General features: G+C 39.7%; 1 protein-coding gene across 1 annotated transcript in view; it reads left to right on the top strand.

The window, feature by feature from the left end:
- PLD5 (phospholipase D family member 5) overlaps positions 1 to 16,931 on the top strand; it is a 190,533-nt gene that overhangs the window by 139,829 nt on the left and 33,773 nt on the right. Inside the window, 1 exon segment of the mRNA XM_061990364.1 lies at positions 9,117 to 9,244. Within this exon segment, the coding sequence (XP_061846348.1) occupies positions 9,117 to 9,244 (128 nt within the window).

The following is a 16,931-nucleotide window of genomic DNA, read 5'->3' as shown; positions in this document are numbered from 1 at the left end:
GCTAAGAAGAAAGAATTGAACTAACAATCAGTTTTCTCATTATTCAAAGTTTGATTTAAACTAATCCATGATCATTGATACAAAATACCTTAAATAGCTCAAAAAGAAGTAAAAATTTGATTGAAAAATACTGATGGCAGAGTCAAGTCAGTGCAAAATGAGGATGTCTGTCAACTTTGCTGCATCGGCAGTAAAACCTGTTAAAAGAGGCATGAAATCTTTGCTACTTTAAACACAATTATTGAAGGGAAAGAAAGAGCTCTTTAGACCTTGTTTAAGTTACACTAAATTCAGATTCAATGTAATATTTGTTTTCAAAGATAGACTAAAATAGGAGTCCTAAACTTCGTCCCAAATAGTAAAGGTTCCTGTAGCAAATACAGAACAGAGTCACAAACTTCAGGTCACCAAATCCTGGTGGGACACTGCAGAGTTGAAGCATGCTTTCCTGTCTTATTCTATGTCATGAACTGTAGTGTTGGCTGCTTTCATTTGTAGGGTACTTGCTTATCAAATATCTGCTGGATGGCACATGCCATCCCAAGGACGTGGTGACATGGATGTGTCTTTGTTAACAATAGAATTGACATTTTTTTGGTGGACTACATACAATGTAAATTTCCACAGTTAATAATTAAAAATCCTAAATGGAAAGTCAAGTACACACCACAGGGTTTAAGAAAAAGAAGTGGTAAGAAGAAAGGAAATATTAGAGTGCAAAGAGTAAAACCCCATGGGCTTAACAAGGTTAATTTAATTTTTAAAGTAACGTTGTTATATATTCTGCATTAGAGAAAGGGGTATCAAGTTTCAAATCCTGTTTCTAAATAGAGGGCTTTATTTAACGTGGGCCACACTGCATTTTGTGGTTTTCCTTATGGTACTTTTGTGCTTTATGGATTTATGGAAGCTCTCTCTCGTGGATGAAAACAAGAAAGCCATGCTCAGGAAATTGAATTTCTGTGGTAGTCATATGAGTTAGTTTCATCCTTATTTGTAGTCTAAAATTCTGTGCATAGGTTAATTAAACATGCCCATGTGTGAGTAATCAACTTAACTACCTGGTGTTCAGAATGAAGCGCAAGTAGAGTATGCCTGTGCTGTATCTGTTCTGTGGGTAAAGAGGAGACTTTTTATCTCTATGCTGTTCTATTTGTCATGGTTTGCCCACCTTGCTATTAAGATGGACCTTTGGCTTTTTGTCAGTGAATCAGAAATTATGGGTGGGTAAGTATTGCAAAGAAATATTGTCAGGCCTCTGTTTCATCTCACCTGTGGCATGTGGTGGGAAGCATTCTGGTCATAAGTCCATTTTTTTCTGCTGAGCAACTACAGATAGCCCTGTGGGCAGCACAAAATGTGTTCAGGTGTGTGGGAGCTGTAACATTCCTACACTGAACTCTGTCTACAGCAGGGTACTTAGCTGAGAAATCAGTATGTTGATTACTTGGACTAGCAACAGAAGCCAACATGTGACATCTTCAAATCTGCTGTAAGGGTGTATTTAGATGAATGTTACCTTGGGAACTAACTAGCTCCCAAGACATCACTGAAGTTAAACAAGCAATTGAAAGAAATTAGTTCTGACCTTTCCTTTGTTCTCAAGAATTTGCCATCCTGTATCCAGTGAGCAAGCTCTGCACACATGGGGATCCCATGACAGCTCTTTTCTGGATCTTCTGTGTCTCTGTGGTCCCCTGTGTTGGCACGTGGGAGAAGTCATCCCAGGCAAATGCCAGCATTGCCCTCCTGTCTGCTTTGTTTGCACGAGGCAAATGGTCATGCAAACAAATACCAGGGCTTGCCACCTGGAATTTCTGAGAGACTGGATTTTGAGAGGAACAGCGCTCTGCCATTATGTGGGCGTACTTTTAAAGGGCAGTACTGGCAGAAGCAGTTTTTACATCTTGGTGCCACAAGCCAGTCATTCTCACACTTGCACTGTGCCTTCAGCAGTGTCAGAAAAATTGTTTACCACCACATGGTGAGCTGGGCTAGTGAATTGTTCTACATTTGAAACAAATATTTTATTTGTATTTATTTTTAACCTGTATCTATTTTCTGATCCACTTAATTCCCTGGACTCTCAAAAAGCTACTTAGGCACAACGGAGGAGGTAGTGGAAGAAAAGAGGAGGTTTGCTGAAAATTACATCCATTACACTGTTACTGGGGAATTTTTTGGGTTTTTTTAGCCATGCTAGTTGCAATTTTTTAATAGTTTGTTTTCAATCAGAGCTCAGTTTTGTCATGCCTATTTCTCACTATTTCCTTTTTCTTCCTGTCCCCACACTCAGCTCTTGGCTTCTTCAGCTGTGTGGGTAGAGCAGTTTCTGGGGCTCTGCTGGCCCACAGAAATTATTTCAATACACTAAATGAGTGAAAAACAAAGCAAAAAATAAATGGTGAGTGTAGAGGACACTTGTTCTCCCTGATTGTGCAGGACAGAGCCCAACAGTGTGTTACAGTCTGCTAGGGAGGGAAGGGAATGAGGCAAGAAGCTGGCTCAGTGCCTGAAGTGGGGGCTGGGAAGTCAACCAGCAGCGATGGAGACTTCTCTCATCTCACACCCCCAGCTCCACAGGGAGATCCTTGACTGCAGCCCGTCTGCTCAGGGAAGCTCTCTCGTAGCAGCCTTTCTTCCAAGCTGCAGCCAGGCGTGGACATGTGAGCCTGCCGGGGAGTGTGCCAGTGGAGATGAGTGATGGCAGCGTGCAAGGGGCAGAGAGTGTTTTCTGTGTGTTATCCCTGAGCCGCCTACACCACAGCCCCAGGCATGTGAGTCCATCCATTGCAATTCCAGTGAGTGCTGCAGGCACCTGTGTCTTTCCAGAGACAGACCAGAGGGACCCACACAGACACAGATTCTTCTCCTGTGCACCGATTTCCTCAAACTTGTCTTTGTGTCAGTGCCATCAGATGCTACAAAATAAAGAGTATGAAAGATACCTGTATCAGAAACAACCTGATTTTACTAGAGGCAGCATTAACTTTTGGAGCCAGTGTTGTTTGGAGAAACTGCTTGTACAAGCAGTTTATGACTGATGGTACATTGGAAGTGAGTGGGAATTTGTTCTGAAAGAAGACAGGTTTGTCATGCAGGTAGTTTGAGTGCTACAGTTTAAGGCAGGCCGCAGTGTTGTGAGCATTGAGTGGTATTGCAAAGGCTTGCTGGGGATTGCTTGGGCTTGTACTAGAACATAATATTTTAGAGTAACAATGATTTTGGTTTTTGTGTGTGTGGCAGTTGCATATGGAGCTGTTAAAGAAAAGGCAGCAATGTTTTTACTGTACACTGTTGGTTTTTTTTTTTTAATTACTATGAGCTCAGACTGTTGAATAACATATACTATCTCAGAGTGACAGGATTCAGTCCTGGTAGTTTTTAAAAAGAAGGGGGAGGAGAGTGAGGAGCAAAGAGCAAAGTAAACAAAACAGCTGATTCAAAGTTAAAATATCTATCAGTGATTTCCCTAAAGTCCTTGAGTGTTCTCTTTGAGTCTGAATCATTATTCCTTCTGCAGACAGACAGACTTTTAAATTGCATTTCAAATCCAATATTCCATAAAGAGCACAGAAATAGTAAATAGTCTAGTTTGTCTTTTAATCATTCTGCAATGTAGTAAAAATAACTTTGTTGTCAAGTGGTGCATTCCTCTGCTTTTGTATTTGTTCTCCTCTGAGTGCTGACAGGTCACACTAATGAAGCTTCTGGAGCATCTCCAGACTTTTTGCAATCAGTCGAAAAAAAGTATGAAAATTCTTGGGGAGATGTTCTCTGCCTGGGTCATTTGTGTCTACCCAGTATGAGACAACTACTCTATCACTTGTGAGCAAGGTATTGAAAAGCCTGGATGTTTGTTCCAGTGGAATAAACTAAAAAAAAAAAAGGCAACAGCTCACATTCTCAGAATGTTTTTTTAAAGGTCTCATTACTTGGGAGTATTTGCTTGGGAATACACAGAATTAGGAGAGGGGGGAAAAACCAGTGCTGTGAGTGAAGGGTATGGACATGGTAACAAGGAGAGTGAAGAAATATCAAAAATTAGATAAGAGGAGGACAGCTGTTCCTACCGTGGCCAGTTTGGTGGTGATGCAGGGGACAGTGGAGGATGAGAAGTGGATTGGATGTGGTACAGGAGCATTTGTCAGGTTCAGACTATGAATATACAAAAGAGCTGTAAGCAGTGTTGCTTTCACTGGCCAAACTGATTTCATACACTAGTGTTTCCTTGTATCCTGCTGTCCCTTTTCCTTTGCAATCCCTCTACAATGTCCTTACTCCCCCATCCTACCAACAGTCCAGTGTAGTTCTCCCTGCCCCAATGTGTTCCCCCTTCCATCACCTGCTGTGCCTCTGCAGCCTGCGCTTGACAATCTCTGTTTTCCCCGAGATGAGGAGGGAGAGGCATTCAAAAGCCCTGTTCATTTCCTCTACCTTTACAATTCTCTCATTCCTAGCAGGAGGTAGCAGAACACAGCCTGACTCCACAACCCCTTCTCACAGGGCTCTGCACATGCCCAGTCCCAACACATGTCATCAAATCATGTAATTCTGCTTTTCTCCATGTTGTTTGCTGCTGCAGCACTGTTTCCTACTGTCAGGGCTAATGAGGTCGGGGCTATTGGTGCTGTTTTCATGCTTGCTGTGCCTGTTGCAAATCACTTGTCACTGTTCCTGTAATTTGCCAGATAACTCTGTCACTCCTCTTAATCACTAAATCCTTCCCCTTTCCCATTTGTCTCTTGTTTTAAAAACATTATAGTGAAAGTAAAAAAGTTGTGAAGACAGAAGGCCAATTTTAGCCATGGTACAAACAAATGCAACTTCTGGGTTTTTTTTTATGTTTGCTAACTCCAGAGTGAATTTAGCCTGTAACTGGTGCTGTTGAAAACCGTTTCAGGCAGAATTTGCGTGTTTCTGAGCTTTCAAGGCAGCTGTGATAATAGCAGCGTAAACAGTTGCTCTTTCTGGATCTTCTTAACATATATGATCTACTGTATCTACCAGAGAGGTGAATTGGCTCACTGACGTTGCCTTTGTACCATACAATCATAGAATGATACAGTTGGAAGGGACCTTTAGAGATCATCTAGTCCAAACCCTCTGCAGAAGCAGGTCAGTCTAGATCAGGTTGCATAGGAACATGGTCCAGACGGGTCTTGAAGCTATCTATGGAAGGAGACTCCACACTGTCCCTGGGCAGCCTGTGCCAGGGCTCTGTCACCGTCACAGTGAAATAGTTTTTTCTTATATTTAAATTGAACCTTTTGCATTCCAGCTTCTTTCCGTTACCCCTTGTCCTGTTGCTAGATACAATAGAAAAAAGGGATGTCCCAGCCTCCTGATACCCACCATTTATGAACTTGTAAATATTAATGAGATCCTCCCTCAATCTCCTCTGTTCTAGACTAAACAGCCCCAGTTCCTACAGACTTTCCCTATATGAAAGATGTTCCAGTCCCCTGATCATCTTGGTGGCCCTGTGCTGGACTCTCTCCAGAAGTTCTCTGCCCTCTTGAGCTGAGGAGCCCAGAACTGGACACAGGACTCCAGATGAGGCCTCACCAGGGCAGAGTAGAGGGGGAGAAGAACCTCCCTTGACCTGCTGGCTACATTCTTCTTGATGCATCCCAGGATGCCATTGGCCTTCTTGGCCAGGACCATTTTGTGATATCCTAGACTGCTTGCAGACATTGGATCCAAAGCATTCTAGGGCAGCTTCTCCAGACTGTTGCATAAACCTGGATCTGGAAGCTAAGTGAGCCCTAGCATCCTGCATTCCCCTACAACAAAGAGTCTCCTAGTTTGTGTAGCTTCCTGGTGACCACACTTGAGCATTGGTAAAATCCACAGCTAAAATATTCTGCAACACAGGTTGTGCTGACATATGCTCTTTACATATAGTTTACCATGGCAAGACCTGTCTGTGATGAGCTCTTGATTAAAGCCTCTTTCTAACAGCGTAATGTTTTCACTCAAATATTTAGAAAAGATCCTATCCTTAAGCTCCTGTTCTTGAAGTCAAGTTGCCCTATAGCCTTCATGAGAGCAGGTAGGTAGACTGAGCAGGATGGTGTTGCAAGGCTAGAAATGGTAAATAGTACTTCTTTGGCATTGCTTTCGGAATGGCATTTCTTTTGGAAATGGATTAAAAATTAGTCATTTGGCAATACTACTAATGTCTTCTGTTTTTCAACTCCATTATGAGCCAAAGCAAGAGGTGAAGAGTCAGCCTGGCAGCTCCATGGGCTTTGTTACCATCACATGGAGAAGGTCTAGGCCCTCAATGGCAGGGTCCCCACTGTCCCAGACTTCATCAGTCATCTCTCTTATATTGAGTGTAAAGCCTTCTAAATGGAAAAAAAAAAAAGCTCAGAAAAATGTCTGTATCTTAAAGCATACTTTGATCCCAACAGTGGTCTTTTTTTTTTCCTGCATAAAGAGGGCAATTTGGCCCAACCTTTAGAATGCACAGTTTTGTGTGACAGGCAAATCCACTTGAACTTTAAGTGATATCACTGTTTTTTCCTACTCTAAGATCTCACCCTACATCTTGAGTGAAATAAAATAGTTAAATATATTTTTTTAAGAATCTGACATCTGTATTAGCATCAAGCCTACAAATTTTGCCTTCTGGTTGAACTCAGTAGACCCATAGGTTTATGTAATTGAGTCTGCAGCATGATAAAAGGAGTTCTGTTATGGCTTCACATATTGATCAGTCTGATTTAATTTCCTCATGGGACCTGGACCATGCTAGGGATGATGAATTGTGTTGAAGGCTTGATAAGCCTGTTTAACAAAACATCTTAAGGGCTTCTGGAACAGCAGTAATTATCAATACTGATGGAAGTTTTCTTTTATCAAAAGTTAAGGGCTCATTATTAGGCTGCAGAGCAGCTGTTGTTTGCAACACATGACTTTTTTTCACTAATGTGATGATAGTATTTCTACACCCTTCTGAGTTGGCTATTTCCAGAAAAGAAATTGACTTACAGGTTTTGATTTTAATGGTATGTGTGATAGCAATACCTCATGCACTGCTTTCTTTACTGTTTTGGTAATTAAAACCTAGATTATATTTTAGAATGATAATCCCCATCCCACTGCCTATGCCAATGTCTAAACCACCATGCCCACAAATCCTGATGTTTTACAACTGTAGAATTTTGTCTCAGTTTACTGATGATGTCTGCTATTTTATTTTGTTAGTATTACTGGTTAAATAGCCTTCTGTTGTAACTTTGGCAATGAGCATTTTTGTTCAGCACTGAATATTTTAAAATTTTTTTTTAACTGTTTATTTTAGGTTCTCATCCATGAGAAGGAAGCTCATTGTTGCTTCTGGCTGTTTTAGTTTTTCTATACAAAAATCCTAACATTTCATTTATATCCTATTTGATGTAGGTGTGCTGTGGGTGTTAAATTTATACTGCTGTTTAATGTTGCAAATGGGATACATAGAAAGAAAATATGACCAAGATAAACTGCTGTGTTAAACTTGATTTTAAACACAGTTTTCAGATAAGCAGCTAGAAGTTTAGTGCTTTGTTTTCCTTAGCTAATAGGAGTTGCTTTTGCTTTGTTTATTCATCAGAAAACAATTTAAACTATTTAATATCTGCTATAGTGTTTTCTGATATCTTTCCCATTTCACACAAGTTATTCATTAATTATCACAGTTCTATTCATTAATGCGTGGATAAAAACACATTAATGTCAGCAGCAACATGTTCCAAGGAAAACTGGAAAATACCTTTGTTTCTAAATATAGAGGAATGTGATTGGGCGATACCTAGAAAGAAATTGGAAAGGTAACTGGGTTGTAGGAAATTTAATTGTACAGTGAATCAAATTTTGCATGTTTGGTGCTTCATGAAAAGTGGCACCTTACCTGATTTTTCTTCCTTTCTTAATGTCTGAAGTTCTGGAATCATGTGTTCAACTAACAACTGCAGTTTTCATAATAAAAAATATATGCTTAGCACTGGTAACTGTTGCTTAAAATTATGAGTGAAGAGTTTGTTAGGTCAGAAATAGAAAGTTAGATTAAAAGAAATATATTTTAGTCCTCTAGGTATCCTGGAATTCTTTTGAAGCTGTGACTCATAAACAACCATTACTGAAATTCATAGTATTGAAGATCCTATGAGTGTTTAATGGGAGATGGCTGGTACTGTTATTGCCCTCCAGGCTGCTGTTTACTGTCACTTCTCTTCCTCAGTTACTATCATTGACTAAAATGGGAAGATGAGTGGGTTACTTGAAATTTCCTTCAGCAGTGATTAATTCAGATTATTCACAGAATCTCACAAACACTGAAACACTAAAAGAACAATAATGGTGTGAGAAATCCCTTAAAATCAGCTAACATTAAGTATATTCTGGATTTAGTCCTGCAAACATAACCATTGGGCCAACTCAAGGCATTCCTACTGATGTAATGGAGTCAATGTGCTTTTACCTGACAAATAGCTTCTCTGATTTCAGTGGCCTACAATCCTTTTTAAACCTGTGCAGCTCAACGTGATACAGTGAATGTCACAGATTAGCAGGATGAAGAACTGTTTCAGCATACTTTAGTTCTTTGCTTACTACAGCACTCCTTAATTCTCCACCCATATTCCTCTTGTTGGAGTCTGTTCCATGCAACAGCCCATCATAGACTACCTGCTCGAACCATAGCACAAGGCAAAGGATCAGAGTCTGCTTTGCAGAAAGAGGTTGTAATTGGGTTTGTATTTTAAAGGTCATTATTGTAATATCCAACGTTTGAGTTACAGAAGAGACCTTTAAAAAGAAACTATTTTTAGGAACATACACTGCTGGGAAAAAAAAAAGTAATTATTGGTTCTAAAATGAAAGAAAATTAAGTAAGCAATATAGTACCTGGGAATGTTCCCCATACCTGCTCTTCTGGAATATATGTTAATTAAGATCTTAAATAGTGGGACAGTAATACTGTTTATCATTGATTTTAAACCTTAATGGTATGTATAATCACACCCCTCACTAGTTTTGGAAGATGAGGCCCTGAAATTTGAAGTTATTTCTTTTTTAAAATTATGTTCTTTTAAACAACGCTATTTATTATTTTATCCTTAAATCCTTAGGTGCTGAAGTGTTGTATATGAACATGTCAGCATATAATGAAGGTCGTCTTCAGTCATCTTTCTGGATTGTTGATAAACAACACGTGTACATTGGAAGTGCCAGCCTAGACTGGAGATCATTGGGACAGGTAATTTAATTGAAAAAGTAATCCTATACCCTTTGATGATATAATGAGGTAATGTTTTGGGACCAGCAAATAGAGATGGATAGCTTTTTTTTTTTGATAGGTTGCTGGCAAAAATGCCAGTAAAAAAACTTTTGCTCTCGCAGTTTTGATGACTCTTCTTTTTGGCAAAGGTATATTACTATAAATTTTACTTCTTTTCATTTGAATAGCTATCCTTAGCACTTATGCTTTGGGTTAAGTAAAAAAAAAAAAAATCACATTTATTAATTCCTGTTACTTTTTTTTTTTTTATTTGAAGATTGTAAGTTCTAGTTTCCTTTTTTAAAAAACCAAAAGTGAGCAAACATGTTGGAAAACAAAGTGCTATGGAAACTCTGTGGTAATGTTGTGAAAATGACCTAGTTCTTCTCATTTACTATTTAAATATGAAAAGAAAAATTTGTATAATCTTCCAAATGGATAGTGGATATTGTCCAGAAATGCACACTACCTTTCAGAAGGGAGAGATTTATGAGTACAGAAAATCAAGTAGCGTAATATTTTTGAAGGTCATATGTATTAGAGAGAATTCCATGTTTTGATTCCTCATAGACACAAGAGTTTAAGCATGTACATAAAAGCCTCTGCCAACAACCAGTGCTGAGGACTCTCTACAGTCTATGACCATTTTGAAGAATTCATTAATCAGTAATGCAGCTTATTTGCCTACTTGTAGATATCTGTAGCTTTTTTCTTTCTGCAACAGCCTCAGGACAACTGTTATGTTCATTTTTGCTACGTACCAATGACTGTGTGAGGCTGCTGTTGTTCATGTTGAGACATTGGAACCTGTACTTTTATATCTCAGTAGCTGATATGCACAACAGAGGGAAAAGAAGCAGTCCTGGTTATTAGTTAGTTATTAGTTATTAATTTTTAAAAAGGAACAAGATCTCAGAAACATATAAATAATTTTGAGTGTAAATTCTAATGATTTGGTAAAGAGGGTAGTGTGTGTTGGTTGTGTTTATGTTTTTAAGGTTTGTTTTGAGCTGAGATGCTGAAAGCCTGAATAACAAAAAAGAGCAATTTTCATAGAATCATGGAAAGATAGGGGTTGGAAAGGACCTTTAGAGATCATCTAGTCCAATCCCCCTGCTAAAGCAGGTCCACCTAGGTTGCACAGGAACACATCCAGGCAGGTTTTGAAAACCTCCAGAGAACGTGACTCCATACCCTACCTGGGCAGCTTGTGACAGGGCTCCCTCACCCTCACAGGAAAGAAGTTTTCCCTTGTGTTTAAGTGGAACTTTTTGTGTTCCAGCTTCATCCCATTACCCCTTGTCCTGTCACTAGATACAACAGAAAAAAGTGATGCCCCAACCTCTTGACATTCACCATTTAGATATTTGTAAGTATTCCCCTCAGTTTTTAGACTAAACAGCCCCAGTTCCCGCAGCCTTTCCTCATAAGGAAGATGCTCCAGTCCCCTGATCATCTTGGTGGCCCTGTGCTGGACTCTCTCCAGCAGTTCCCTGTGCCTCTTGAGCTGGGGAGCCCCTTTCTTGCTGATACAGGACACGGAGTTTTGTTAGAAGCATGTTTGCACAATCCAAGCTTTCACACAGATAGCCAGGTCAGCTTGACCTTGGGTGCATGCCAGGAGGAGACTGCCTGAAAACAGTGAGCAACTGAGAGAAGTAAAAGCAGGATATTTTTAACCACAGCTGTACTGAGATTTTGCTTAAACTAAGAGTGTGAGCTTTAACAATTAACCAATTAGCTTGTGCCAAGTAACATATTGCTTTGCAGATGTAACCAATTAATGTTATGTTACTATCACCTGAATTCTTACTATTGTATAAATATCAGTGTGTATGACTAATAAATGAGCACTGACTCTACCTCCATGAGGATATGTCTAAAGTAAATTTTAACTCTTTTAACATACCCATATTAAATTTTGATGCCAGTTCTTTGTAGGCCAGTGTTTCAAATGTGATTCCTCTCTGTTAATTTTATCACTCTCTTCTCTGCATGCATTTGGACTTATTTTTTTCTTATTATTGTCATAGAACAGTGTATTTTTACATGTACTGATACGATGAAGCTCAGAAGAATATTTTTACAGAGGAAAAATAAATCTCTCTGAATTGCAGTTAAAGACAATCTACTTTCATCTAGTTGAGAAATGTACACTGGGGTTTCAGAATAGCCTAAAGAAATTAGACACTCAGTTCCCGTTGGCATTAGATATGAATATCCAATCCCTTACCTTAGAGTTTCAGATTAATATATTGGGGCATCTATCAAAGAGATCTGATATATAGTCCTTAAATAATAATCTCTGTTGAACTTTTCACATAAGAGGCAAGATAAGCACAGGACTCTGTCATTTTATTCTGAGTGCTTTCCTCAAGGAAAAATGCTTTGTACATGCATGGGAATTCATCTTAAAATCCACAGTGAGATGCGTCATCACTGGGGAAATGCATCTCCCACCGGTTCTCATTATCAGAGTCTCACTGTAGCTGGAAATGTGGGTTCAGATCCCTCCCCTCCTCAACTCCATCTGACTTTTAGAGTAACAGAATTTGTGGTTAGTATTACTAGATGTTGACAGCAAATCACAGAATAAAGTAGGTCTCTGCTATTCTAGAAGCATACAGTACTTTGGCCTATAAAGCACAGCACTTGTCTTCTCACTCAAACAAAACATTCAGTTTGAATCAGTCACCTCATACCTAACGACATCTCGTTATTCAGCAGCACAGTTCCAGTGTAAATTATGTGAGTGCTTTCAGTTTTGCCTCTAATAATATCTAAAATCGAACGAAAAGCTGAAGATTTTAACTATGTATAGTTGTCGTATCTTTTCACTAGCCTTCCCCTGTATTTTTTGTACATGCGTGTTTATTGTTTCCTCTATACTGAACCTTTCCATGCATTCATGCCAGTACGCTATGTGATTCATGTAGGAGCACCTTTCAGCTTCACTGATGTGACTGGTGTGGCTTTTGCACTAGAGATGCATCAGGTCTCTACAGTATTTCGCCATGACCTGTGGTCCCAGAGCCTTCCTGTACTTGCTTGTTAGGAGGCTAAAGATGTAGAAACACTTCTGTGACAAAGCAGAACAGAACATTTAACATATAGAAGCTCGGCATGCTAGAGAACGTTTATGCAAAGTTAGTGTGGTAGATATAACTGGATTTTATTGCTATTTTGTCCCTTTGTAGCGCTGTGCTGGTGGTTTGGGGTTTTTTTTTGTTTTTTTGGTTTTTTTTAAAAAAAAAGTCTGTTAGCACTATTCTTCTCTTGGGAACTTGAGTCTAAAGCTGAAATAGCAATTTAACTTGTAACAGCTCCTTAGAAAACAACATCAGGACTTACATGTCCAAAGGTATCAGCTTTGTTTTTACAATCTGTATGGAGGATTATTCTCTGCATTTGTAAGCTGGATGCTAGAAATCAATCTCATATGAGACTTTTTCTTGACTTGCCAGCACAGACAAGAAGCAATACTAGTATTTCCTTTAAAAGTTAATTTTCTGCACTAAGGAGAGAGTTTCATATGCTACATATATTACTTAGGGAATAAACATTAAAGTTGTATATATCCTTGTGCCTTCACTGTTGAAGTTTTAATACTTGCCAGAGACTCAGCTTTGAAATTATGAGCAAGGCTGACAGCACATTATTAGTTTTCAAATAAAACTATGTTTCAGTTAGGTTCTAAGTTTGCCAAAACTCTAATAATTTTTACTGAAATCAGCTATGTCAGCTATCTGTTCCAATCTGGAATTACACCCCACAGACAAATTAAAAATATTGTTTCAACTCACTGAAAAGAGAATTTTACAAAAATCAGATGTTTTTTCCTGAACAGTGATATATTTTGATCTTTTCCTTGAAAAAGTTCAGTGACAGAGATGCATCTTTTCTCTGTTATCTGTATATAACAAATATCGCCCAACTGAAAGTTCCATTGAAAGTCACCCATTGAAAGTTCCAAGTTTATGAACATCCAAAGTTTTTGCTACTTTCTTAGACAGATGCCACTTTCTTAGATATAGTAGGTTGTGTAGGATTTTATTAGTGAAATAACTTTTCTACTAATCTAGTTTCTTCCTGGTAAATTTTAATGAACTGATAAAATGGTGCAAAACCAAATCTTACAGCTTTACTAGCATGGTCAAAGATGTCTAGAGAGATGTTCTTTTGTTCTTTTTGGTGCCATTCTGCCTGCAAAATGAGATTTGAGAAGGGGAAAATTCTGAATATAAAATTTTAAATCACATTTTTAACATTTTACTTCATATAGAAAATATAAGTGGTCACCTGTACAACTTCCATCTTCCACTTCACCGACCTGCATTTGGTAACTGATAATTTTCCCAGACTTTCCAGGCTCTCACCTAGTAAGTTAGACTTGTAACCATCAAACAAGTCAAGTAACATCTTTGGGCCATAGCCATGCAACCTGATTCAGTATATATTTAAGATAATGACATGGTGAAATCTATTAAAATTCAGAAAAATACATGCATCTTCATTAAAATATTTAGCTGAAAAAGGATTCACTCAAACATGCCTAAAATTACCTTACATATACTGATTAGTTTTTGCCTATGGTTTGAACTAATAACAATTGAGCCAACCATGGTGCTGTGTTCTAGTTTCTCGTTCCTTGATCGGGTAGGTTATTAATGTACCTAAATAAAAGAAATCTGTACTATAAAAATTGTTATAATTCATAATACTAATGCAGAGCAAGAGCTAACAAAAAGTGTCATATTTCTTTTGTTCCATGACTCCAATACTTTCAGCAAAGCTTGAAAATGCAATTATCTTCTTAATTCTCTTAAGAAGCATGAGGTTTGCAGTACAGACGGAACCTTTAATCAGCTCAAGAAACACTTCTAGAGCTCTTCATACTAACGTTTTTTGAAAAGTTTTATTCACACATGAATAATTGAATCCAGTGGGCAAACAACTGTAATGGATCAGTTGAACCACTTCAGAAAAATAAATTTATGTGCAGCAAATAATCAACCCTCAGAAAATTCTATTACTGAAAATTATTGAACCAAGTAAAATTAGTCTGATTGTGTTCAATGGAAGTGGAATCCGGCTAATATTAAATACTCTTGTAGGCAATTAAATCACAAATACTAATAGGTAGCAGGTAGTTGAGTGGATGTGTGGTCGTTGTGTGTCCAAATTTGAACATTCAAGGTCTCAAGCAGAAGCCTGCTGCTTGCTCTCTGTAATTGGTGGCATCTGAGTGTAAATACTGGGACTAAATAGGTTTGGCACATCTGGAATCCTCCAGTTACTGAAGAGACATGAGACAGAAAAACAAGTTAGAAGACTGCTCATGGCTTGTGCTTAAACATGGAAACTGTTTACAATGGGGGAAATGTGTGACTCTCGACATGCCAGAAAATGAGTTGCTGAATAAGGAGGGCCTGGTTGGGGATATGAAGGTTGGAGGCAACCTTGGCTGCAGCGACCATGAGATGGCAGAGTTCAAGATCCTGTGTGGAAGAGGCAGGCCATGAAGCAAGACCGTGACCCTGGATTTCAGGCGAGCCAACTTTGGCCTCTTTAAAGATCTACTTGGACGGATCTCATGGGATATGATTCTAGAAGATAGAAGTGGCACCACTTCCTCCAAACCCAGGATCAGTGTGTCCCAATGTGCAAGAAAGGAGGAAAAGGAGGTAGGAGGCCTCCATGGATGAGCAAGGATCTGCTGGGACAACTCAAGCAGAAAGCAGCCATCTATGAGAGGTGGAAACAGGGGCTGGGTTCTTGGGAAGAGTATAGGAACATTGCCAGGGCATGTAAGGGTGCAACTAGGAAGGCTAGAGCCCTTCTAGAATTAAATTTAGCCAGGGAAGTTAAGGACAGTAATAAGGCATTTTTCAAATACATCAGCAGCAGAAGGATGGTGAGGAGTAATGTGGGCCCGCTGCTAAACACAGAGGGTGCCCTGGTGTCTGAGGATGCAGAGAAGACCGAAGTACTGAATGCCTTCTTTGCTTTAGTCTTTATGGCCAAGGCTGGCCCTCAGGAAGCCCAGTCCAGCAAGGATAACAGGATGGCCAGGACAGCAGAGGACTTGCCCTGGGTGGAAGAGGAGGAGGTTAAAGACTTGTTGGCCAAGCTTAAGGCTCATAAGTCAATGGGTCCTGATGGGATGAATCGTAGAGTGCTGAGGGAGCTGGCTGATGTGATTGCTAAGCCTCTCTCCATCATTTTTGAACAATCATGGAGGACAGGCGAGGTGCCTGAGGACTAGAGAAAGGCCAATGTCACGCCAGTCTTCAAAAAGGGAAGGAAGGACGACGAGCCTCAGGCCGGTCAGCCTCACCTCCATCCCTGGAAAAGTGATGGAACAACTCATCCTGAATGTTATCAATGAACATATGAAGGATAAGATGGTTATCAGAGGGAGTCAACATGGCTTCACCAAGGGGCAATCTTGTTTGACCAACCTGATATCCTTCTATGAGTGCATAACCAGCTGGCTAGATGAGGGGAGAGCAGTGGATGTCATCTACCTTGACTTCAGCAAGGCTTTTGACACTGTCTCCCATAACATCCTCATCAGAAAGCTCAAGCAATATGGCTTGGATGACTGGACAGTGAGGTGGATCGAGAGCTGGCTGTATGACAGAGCCCAGAGGGTGGTGATCAATGGCACAGAGTCGAGTTGGAGGCCTGTGGCCAGTGGAGTTCCACAGGGATCAGTTCTGGGACCAGTTTTGTTCAACATCTTCATCAACGACCTGGATGAGGGGACAGAGTGTATCCTCAGCAAGTTCCCTGATGACACCGAAGTGGGAGGACTGGCTAATTCCCCAGAAGGCTGTGCTGCCATTCAGCAGGATCTCGACCGGCTTGAGAGTGAAGATTATAAACACAATCATCAAACATAATAATATAATTATCTGTGTGGCAGATGTGTTGATTTTTTTTCCACATTTATTTGCACTCATTCTCAAAACCCAATTAGAAAATGCTTCAAAGGCTAAACTACTATAAGCTAAATAGTTATGTGAAGAGTTATTTTGTTGTGACATACATGAAATGCTCACGGGGCACAGACAATGTATAAGCATTTATTTTCTAAACTATTCAAAACCCTTAACTATATGTTCTTAGATTGACTAAAAATACATCCTTTTGGCCAAGACTTTCTCTGATGTGCTAACATCATCCCCTTTTCCAGATTACTTTGTAAACATTCAAAACCTTAGTTTTTAAATACATGAACACATGTACTCATTCCTTCTCTACTAAAATCACCAACCTGGATGAGGGGACAGAGTGTACTGTCAGCAGGTTTGCAGATGACACCAAACTGGGAGGACTGGCTGATTCACCAGAGGCTGTGCTGCCATTCAGTGGGATGTCAACCGGCTTGAAAGTTGGGCAGAGAAGAACTTCAGGAGGTTTAACAAGGACAAGTGCAGGGTCCTGTGCCTCAGGAAGAACAACCCGACGCACCAGTACAGGCTGGGGGTGACCTGCTGGAGAGCAGCTCTGCAGAGAGAGACCTGGGAGTGCTGGTTTACAATAAACTAACCATGAGCCAGCAATGTGTCCTCATGGCCAAGAAGGCCAATGGCATCTTGGGATGCATCAAGAAGAGTGTGGCCAGCAGGTCAAGAGAGGTTCTGCTCCCTCTCTACTCTGC

Source organism: Colius striatus, chromosome 2 (genome assembly GCF_028858725.1).
Source record: "Colius striatus isolate bColStr4 chromosome 2, bColStr4.1.hap1, whole genome shotgun sequence".
NCBI classification, from domain to species: Eukaryota; Metazoa; Chordata; class Aves; order Coliiformes; family Coliidae; genus Colius; species Colius striatus.
The sequence above is the reverse complement of the archived record's forward strand: the minus strand, read 5'-3'. Positions and strand labels throughout refer to the sequence as shown.